This window comes from Vespa crabro, chromosome 4 (genome assembly GCF_910589235.1).
Source record: "Vespa crabro chromosome 4, iyVesCrab1.2, whole genome shotgun sequence".
Classification (NCBI taxonomy): domain Eukaryota; kingdom Metazoa; phylum Arthropoda; class Insecta; order Hymenoptera; family Vespidae; genus Vespa; species Vespa crabro.
In genome coordinates this window covers 1,250,001-1,260,000 of record NC_060958.1, presented here as the reverse complement: position 1 = coordinate 1,260,000, position 10,000 = coordinate 1,250,001, and the positions used below count along the sequence as shown (strand labels likewise).

The 10,000-nt window shown below is 31.5% G+C and overlaps 1 protein-coding gene across 3 annotated transcripts in view; it reads right to left on the bottom strand.

Annotated features, from left to right (window-relative positions):
* LOC124423496 overlaps positions 1–10,000 on the bottom strand; it is an 18,657-nt gene that overhangs the window by 5,628 nt on the left and 3,029 nt on the right. For 2 of the 3 annotated variants that reach the window (XM_046961260.1, XM_046961259.1), the window contains 3 exons: positions 7,742–7,843; positions 3,776–4,021; positions 1,643–1,864 (listed from right to left, as the gene is read on the bottom strand). In XM_046961260.1, coding sequence (XP_046817216.1) covers positions 1,643–1,864; positions 3,776–4,021; positions 7,742–7,843 — 570 coding nt within the window. The remainder of the gene's footprint in view (positions 1–1,642; positions 1,865–3,775; positions 4,022–7,741; positions 7,844–10,000) is intronic. The other variant, XM_046961261.1, reaches the window with a different exon arrangement.

The following is a 10,000-nucleotide window of genomic DNA, read 5'->3' as shown; positions in this document are numbered from 1 at the left end:
TTACCAAGAAAGAAAGAGAGAGAGAGAGAGAGAGAGAGAAAGCACGAAGATGAATAAATCGTGGATATCAAACGCTGTATAGTTTGACATTATGAAGAGAAGAAAGAAATATAAAAAAAGATAGACAGAGAGAGAGAAACAATGTTAAAAATATTGAAAGATAAGAAGATTAACGAAAAAGAAATTTTTTTTTCGCTCACGTAAAAAAATATTATTATCATTGTTTAAATGAGAAAGTAAATTAATGTTTTGACACGTTTTTTAATGTTTTTAAAAGAATATATATATTTATATATATATATATATATATATATATAATATATAAAGAGAGATGGATAGAATTAGAGCACGATAAAGATACATACGTGGACGAATTACACAAATGACGTTGAAAGCATAGAATAAAGGTACATATATATATATATATATATATACATATGTACATACACACACATACACATATGTATATGTATGTAATAAAAATAGAGATAAACGGTGAAAGGGAAAAACGTGATAGAGTCCAGACAAGGAAAAGGCTCTTATAACCAATAGAGTGTAGATCGTATGAGTTATGTTAAGTCGACGATAGAAAGCGCGAAGACTTAAAAACGTTCAGAATCATCCACAAGCAAAGCGTTTTATCTATCTACATGCATGCGTGCTACGTGTGTATACATACATATATACATATATATCTATACGTATTTATATATATATATATATATATATATATATATATATATATATATGTATATGTATATACATAGACATGTGAGATGCGTTAATGTGTAATCTACGTTTTGCGGTTCGAAAGTCAGACAGGAAGATCTATTGTCAGCTTTTTTATAATCTTCTTTTATATTGTAACGTTAAATCGACGTTAATATATTTCAAATCAAAAGGCAATTTCATTATATCCATGATTATTCGACCGTCATTAATTATCTTTAATCACGAATACGTAATATAAATTATTCACGTTATAAAATCTGATCGAAATTTTGATATGTCGTAAGATCGTACAATTGTACGATTTGTTTATCTTTTTAATTTATGATTTCAATCGAATCGTATATTTACGATTTGTTTCAATAATGAGATGAATTAACGATACTTATCGATACGAAATGGAAGATAAAACAACGTTTTACTTAAAAACACAAAAATGGATAATCGGCGAAGTCGGGTTAAAAAGAAAAAAAAAAAAGAAAAAAAAAAGAAAAATGAAATAAAACAAATTAATACAAATTTTGTTGAATATAAATTTTCTGAAAGATTGTTTTCTCCATTGACACAATTATTTCACAATCCTGACCAGATCCGTCGAATTTATAAAGACAAATCTTTTTTATATATCATTTGCAATTGTTAGCAGACAATAGCTTGTGTTAAACACATGAAAATAAAATGGAAAGAGATGGATGATATTGATCAGCAGAAAAAAAGAAGTTGGAAAAGATAGAATGAAAGAGGGTATGTTCATGAAAGAGAAAGAGAGAGAGAATGAGAGAGAGAGAGAGAGAGAGAGAGAGAGAGAGAGAGAGAGAGAGAGTATGTATATGTTTTATGAGTGAGTAAGTAATTAATGAGATTATAATTGGCCGTTGACGATGGTCGGAAGGATTTTGTGATGGTCTCGTACCGGTGGTTGAGTGCCGGCTGCTGACTCAGGGGCGGCTGTTGAGGATGCATCGGCCATCGAGGGTGCGCCAGGGGTGGAGGAAGCAACAGGAGCAGCAGCAGCAGCAGCAGGGGCGGCGGCAGCGACGTCTCGCGAGGCGCTAAGACCGAGCCCTAGGCTCTGTGTGCCGGCGACAACGCGGTAAACCGTGCCCGCCGCTCTTGCCGCCCCGTCGGCTGCTTGCTACACGAGAACAAACACGAGAAAACGTTCCGTTTATTCAATATCCTTTTATCCCATCAAAAACTTTATCAATCTCCTTAACAAACTTTTCCATTCTTTTTCTCCTTCCTGGTTTCTATTCCTTTTTATTTTCTTTTTTTCCTTTCTTTTTTTTCTTTTCTTTTTTTTTTTTTTTTTTTTTAATTACCATCATTTTTCATTCCTTCTATTCCTTTTTTTTGTTTTTTCTTTTTTTTCTTTCAATCATCTTCTTTTCTTTTTTAATTATTATTATCATCTTTTTTTGTTTTTTCTTTTCACCCTTCTTGTTTTAGATCCTTCGTATCGTTTATCTCCAATTAACGCGCTATCTTTTTGTCTCTCGCCATGTATAGTTTGCTTTTTTGTCGCTGAAAAAATATAATCTTAACGGTACTCCGGAGAAAAAGTTATTCTCTCGTTACTAAAACTTTTGCCTTTTTAATATTTTCTTTCATAGAGAACTTATAAAATTCCTCTGATCGATCGGTGGCCTTAATCTTTACGAATTTACAAAGACAAATTGTGATACGTTTATAATAATACAGAGATATCTTGAGAGTTGTTATTAATTTTATTACGAATGATACCACATTGTTTTTTTTTTCTTTTCTCTTTCTCTCTACCTCTTTATTTCTCTCTGTTTCTCGTTTATTTTTCTTGAAATTAACACAATTCGTCTTGTAAATCTCGATCGCGATTGATCGATCGATCGATCAATCAATCAATCGCGATTTCCTAACGAATGTCGTTCTTAATCATTCCCTATTACTTAATAACTATTATTTTGTTATTATTATATATTTATATATTTATATTTATATATTGATCTGCAACAAATTAAATAATTTCTTGTAAGATAGAATAATAATGAAGATATTTTTTTTTCTTTGTTTTTTTTTTTTTTTTTTTTTTTTTTTATAACGTAGCAACGAGTTTTAGCTTAAATATCTTTTCCTTTCTTTTCTACGTTCTTTTCTTTCTTTCGTTTTGTTTTTTTTTTCTTCTTTTTTGTTTTCTTTTTCTTTTTCTTTTCCCTTCTTCTTTTTCGAACGAAAATTCAAACGAGATCTATTGGCTCGTAACCGCAGCGAATGTCGTGATATTCCGTGCACGTCGATCTTCGAGGGAGCTAAGGCCGTTCCTAGGTCAGGAACCTTGGAATAGGAGCTAGACGGCTTAGCAATTCGGTTTTACTTTCACTGCCGTCACTGCACTAGACGCCCTTGTCGTCGTTGCCCGCACTAACGTACCTGTCTCTTATTACACGACTTACCAATATGTGCTCGAAGAGAATTCAAAATCGAAACTCTTCGTTTTATTTAAATAAATAAATATATATGTATATATAAAAGATATAATATAAGTAAAAAATATTTATAATGACTTTACGATATTAACTTATTAATTGTCATTAGTATGCCTATACGAAACGAAAATTTCTTTTAATATACACATTTACATAGAAATGTTTTTTTTTTTTTTTTTTTACATAATAAATATTTTACGTAATAATGTTAAGAATATTATCATACGAAATAATGCATGGAGTCATTCAGAGATCAAACCGATTAATTCCATCGATAAAGAAGATATATATATATATATATATATATATATAAATATTTAATTTTTATACTTTATACAAAACAATATTTACATTTTTAAAATGATCAATATAATTCAATCAATTACGAATAATTAAGTAACAATTGTATATCAATTCATCGGTTTGGTTTAACATATAACGTATGTAAGATATTAGTGTATTAAATATATCTTTTGCTTCGTATAGGATGATATGTGAAAAGAAATATAGAAAAAAAGATTTCTAAATCTCTTCTAAGATCGTAATGATAAATTTATTTCTTAATGATTAAGACATTAACTTACTCTGATTATATCAAAAAGGAAGTTGCCTGAGCCTGCTCCGCTGCCACCTGCACTTGCCCCTAAGCCAAAGTTCAAGAACCTTTTATTTCTGTTCTCGTCGTCACTACTTTCGACGTCCTCCAGTGGTGTCAAATTTGGTACCGCCTCATTCGCTGATTGTTCGTCGGCAAATTGCACCCGTACTTCGTTGTTCTGTGATTCAGACCCAACCTCGTTAACTCGATTCTCTGCTTCAGGATTCACGTCCTAAAAGAAAACGTTTCATAGATAGATTCATGTCCTTTGGCATATTTCATTTCTTCTTGCTTTCTTTTTTTCGCGTGTGAAGTCCATCCTGAACCATTCGTTTCTTTTTTTTTCCAATCTCAAACAAATATAAAAAAAAAAAATCCAATCTCAAAAAAATATACGACTCATAAGAGTTATATAAAATTATCAAACGATATTATATGAAATATCTCGCGAATCGATTGTTTCTCGATATTATATCCAAATACCTTTTCATTCAGAATGGTACGAGGGGAAATCAATTTATGAAAGAAAAAGGCGAAGAAAAAAAATATGTAGAGTCCCATGTAATAAAGCAACTGCAATTGCATTTTGTAATCTGCATCGATGGACTTTTGTCCAAAATCGCATTACACAATGACAATAGTTTCATAATCAATGCAACATTTTACTCTACAAATCCTTTTTTTTCATCATCTTCAATAAGAACAAAGTCCAGTTACTGGACTCACTCTGTATACTATGACTCAGCATATATATGTATATATATACATGTATGTATACATGAAACTTTCGAGCATCAAAGAATTTCGTTGTCGAGCAAGTTACAAAATTTGTCTGTTTTATTTCTTTCATTTTCCTTGATTTTTATGTTTAGTAAGAAATAAACCTTGAGACTTGACTTGTTATTCTAATGGCCTATAAAGCTACGAAATAAACCTAGAAATTATATTCTCTAAATAATAATCTCGTTTGTTATGTTCGTTAAGGTTAAAACGAATCTTTTCTTTTTTTTTTTTCAGATTTCTAAACAACGTTACATCACGTTACTTTATATACTTATTCTTCTTTCGTCATATAAAATTATTCAAACGATTGGCTAAGATGTTTTTCATGTTTATAAAGATCTAATGATTCTTCAAGTTTTTTCTATCTTAATCGTTTATACGTTTAACTATATAATTATAACGTTTTTCGAATATAAAGGTTAAAAAAGGAAATAGAAAAGAGAGATATGCTCGAAAAGATTGATTCTTTGATGCTTGGAAGATTACCATTAGTCGAATAAGCACGCGATTTTACGTTCACCCATAATGTCTTGAAATTGGTTGATTTAAATGAAGTGCTAATTAATAATCGATTGTTTCGTATTATATAATATGAATGTTAAAATATTCTATATAAGGGCAAAAGGGATAATGGCGATATTTAAATGATATTTTTATACTTCTATCAAAGAGTTACTTTGTAATAAATTTTCATAGATACTTACGAGTAAATGTTATACATTGTATACACTATAATATCTAATTAATCGTTTTTAAACGATTAAACTTTTTATATTACGTTCAAGCACGATCAATTTATACCAATTGTTTGCTACTTTCAATTCTTTCAGTTTTTTTACATTTCTCCTTTTTTTGGGGGGGGGGGTTTCTTTTTGAACAAAAAGAAATTCGAATAAAAATCATTGCTATAACTCAATGACAGAGAGATACCTTTCATATTTACGAACTATGAAATGAATACAAATTTCATCTTTGAGAAATGATCAATCGATAATAATCGATGATCGATGACATGGATTTTGTTATTTCTGCCATGATTTGAATTAGATTTTCCAATGAATTGAAGAACAAAAAGTAAATATATAGCAGAGAAGAAGAGACAAAGAGAAAGAGAGAGAGAGAGAGAGAGAGAAAGAGAGAGAACCCAAAAAGTTAGATGAAAAAAGTATGCATTGAGCTCTCGAGATATCACGATTTTATCTAAAATAAATTTGATAACCGCAGCTGTCCTTCGAGCGCGGTAAAGCATCATCAAGAAAATATTCAATCAAAAGCCACAATTGTCTCATCGATGAAAAGAACACAAATGAGAGTTAGCACGACATACAAAGGAGACATAGATATAAATAAAAGAGCAATGAGATAAATAACCCAAAAAGAATAAAAAATAAAAAAAAATAAAAAAATAAAAAGATCGAGAAAAACAAATCGAAGAATTTCCGCAGTAGTATTCTTTGTGTGCGGTCATCTTTCTGATGAGATAACAATCAGCAGCGAAATAAAAACAAAAAAAAAAAAAGAAGAAAGGAAGTGAAGTGCGAGGCCCAAAAAAACAATCGTACGATCGAATAGTCGTCGAAAATTTTACCCGCAATTTTGCGGCAAACGATCACAATACCGAAGTATTGAAATCGGTTGTGTTCTCGATTGTTCCTGATGTTGTAGTAGTAGCAATTGTTGTTGTTGTAGCAGAAGTAGTCGCAGTAGAAGTAGTAGCAGTAGTAGTACTAGTAGTAGTAGTAGTAATGTTCGATGCCTTAGTAACTTCATTGTTGTCTGGTGGAAAGGTAGGAAGAGAAATCGGAACTCTGGAATCGTTCGAACTGATCGAATCAACGCGAGTACCGTTCTCATTATCCTTGTCTTGTTGATCGTCGTCGAAAGGCGATGCTATCATTATGGTCGAACCATCATTGTTCGCTCTTCCAGTACCGGTGCCTCCACCTTCGCTATTATTATTGCCAAGGACGTTGCGTAGTACGATCGGGCCAAGGACACGAAAGACTTCCGCGACTATGACGTTCACCTTTTTATCGATCATCTAAAAAACAACATCACTTAACCGGAAGGAAGAAGCATCGTTTGCCCCTTTTCTTTTTCATGTTTCCTTTTTTTTTTTGGCAATGATTTTCTTCCATTGTTTTTTTTTTTGTTTTTTTGATTTTGTTTCTTTTTCCTACAAACAACGATACAACGATGACGACGACGACAACGACGACGACGACGACGACGATAATAACGACGATGACAATTCTGAATAACCTTCTAACTGTTCGAGAGAATGATTTCCAAAAAGGATCGATGCCGAGTATTCGATGATTTTGAAATAATTTAGAACGATCTCGGAATACAAAGTGATGGCGATCTTGGTCTTCTGCAACCGATTTGTTACCAAATCGATTTCTGTCGCGCAAAAGCGTCGGTCGGCATACAAAAAAAGAAACGGTCCGTGGTAAATCGCTACCGTCATGCCGTCTTATTTCAATCTAGGATATACACACACACACACACACACATATATATATATATATATATATATATATATATATATATATATAACGGCGTGTAGAAAACAGAGAGAAATTCGACAATAAGTTGAGCAATGAAAAATATCTTAATCGATGAAATCTCGTTTTAACACAGCAACAGCAACACCCATAGATCATCGATTTATTTCAACAGATAGATTTTTCCAATTTCACCTTTGTATAAAGAAGAATAATTGAAATCGAATAGATTAAATATCGTCATAAATGATTTTTTTTGAAATTTGCTCTTTCTTTTACGTAGAGATGATGAACGATCGAGCCGCATCCAAATTGCATCGAGATTGGATTAATAAATATAAATACGAAGAACAAAACGAATTACTTTCTCAACATTAATTCCAATTGAAAGGTAAACACCATCGTACGTGTAACCAATATATTCGAACATCTAATGGATAATATTTAAAGATTGATCGAAACTTTAATAAAAAATTCTTTCGGATTATCATCGATGAAATAATATTTTAACGTAATTACGTGAATATATTTAAATAGCCCTCATTGATCGATCGTATCAAATTTTTAATTCGTGTTAGTTGGATTATTATTTTGGTTTTTTATTTTTTTATTTTTTTTTTTTTTTTTTATATCTTCCCCTTTTACCAGGCGTAAACTCTCACCTGAGAGATGTCTGGAAACAGTTGACGAAGGATACCGATTGTCCTTTTACTTCTCAGTGCAGCTTCCTTGTCCGCTTCGACCATTAACAATCGATCGAGAGCCTGAAAAAAATTTCGTTTGGCTCTTTGCGTTGTATTATGTTTTTTTTTTTTTTATTTTTTATTTCTCTCTCTCTCTCTCTCTCTCTCTCTTTCTCGTAAAATAAATCTGCAATTGTCAAGTCTTACTCCTTTCCTCTTTCTATTTTTATACACATTGATCATTAATATTGATAATAATGCTAAATTATTCGTATTACCATCAAGGAAGTAAATAATTCTCGGAGTCAATGATTTGTCTGCTTAAGTGGAAGCGAATATGTAAAGGAACAAACGTAAACTATACTTGGAGAATGCATTTACGATTTAAGAGTTTGGAAAAGTTCATTAGCGATTACCAATGTCGATGTTTAACGAATCTCTCTTTTTCTCTCCCTCCATCTCTCTCTCTCTCTCTCTCTCTCTCTTTCTTTCTATATATTCTAAATATTCTATATATTTTATATATATTTCTATATATTCTGACTAATTAGAACGATCACGTGATCTGTAATACTTAAGATCATTGATCCGACATTTATAGTATTTGATCATGTCGATATAATATTGAAACAAGTTCGTTAAATCCAATGATCTTTAAAATTGACTTGTCTTCTTGAATGTTTATTTTCCAACGAATAATATAAAAATATTCGATAATAAAATAGATCGAGTTACCATGTATCACTCGACAGGACACTATGATGTTGCTCAACCGACCACAACACATTTCACTTTCCCTCAAACCTCATTCGCGTTCTCTTACGCATTCCGCGTTTTCGTCCAAAACCATTTCTATGAAGAATATTCAACGCTAACGTTTTATTTATTATTTATTTTCAATATACTTTTTATCATTTATTTCGTCGTGAAATTTTTCAAATCATTTAACGAGATCACGGCTCATTAAAACGTTTGATTCAAGATAATCAAATATCGTCGATAATATTTATTATATTGATTCGTTGACTCTTGAGATTATTGAAATAATTATATGTGATAATGCGAAGATAAACATTTTCCTTCTTTTGTTGTTCCTTTTTTCTTTTTTTAATTAAAATTAATGATCCTCCGAGGATTAAAACGAGCATGATTTAATGGGATGCGATGTTGTATAATGTATTAGAACATTATTATAGTTCTGGCATACCAATGAGATGTTAAAAGATAAATTAGAAATATCATGACATCAAACAAATTCGTTCATGGAATGAAAGATTAAGTATAAAAAAGAAACACAAAAAAAAGAGAGAGAGAGAGAGAGAAAATCTTTAGCAATTGTTGTTTCGTAATTAAAAAAAAAAAAAAAAAAAAAAGCTGATCAAAAAATCATGTGACATTTCGTTCGATGTACTTTTTAAAAGGATTAGAAATAAATTATGCGTCGTTCTAAAGTAAACGCTTTCTTTTTTCTTTTTTGTTTTTTTTTCAAATTCGATCGAAGATCGATTCTCACGAACGAATCGTAGATCTTATGTGCGTTTCGTATTTATCGCGTTAAAACGCACTGTCTGTGTAATTCTGTGCGTATGTATTTGTATGTGTGTAGTATGTGTATAAGGTTGCACTTTCCATTGGGCACATCGATCGAGCTCGAAGAAAGTGTCCGTCGACTTCGTAGCGTTCGCGGCCAGTGAAAGTGTCGGGCTAAAAGAGACGAGACGAGAAGAGAGTCAGCCATGATGGCTTTGGACGCCCGCAATTTCGTTTGTGGACCGTACAACATTATTCCGTCTGTCTATTTGCTTCTATGTACATATATATATATATATATATATATATATATATATATATATGCATGTATATAGTGCGTGTATGTGTGCGCACGTATGTATTTGTATGCGCGCACGTAAACGTGTAGATGTATTCCCCATAAGTATATGTTTTATCATAGACTTTGATCAATCATCGAACGGCCAGATCTTTTTCTTCTCTCGCAAACAATATCTCGATTCTTTTTCAACTTTTTAATTCGATCTTTTTGACGGATTAATTCTTACGGACAATAATTTCGAATTTTCCAAGTGACTGACTCCGTTTCGTCACGTTAAGATAAAACTTTCAAACCAGTTGCAACTGTTTGATATATCTTTCTTTTTTTCCCTTTGTTAAATAATTACAATGTCGTACGTTAACGTTAACACGACAATAAGATTTTTCATAATTTCTAGATAAATATGA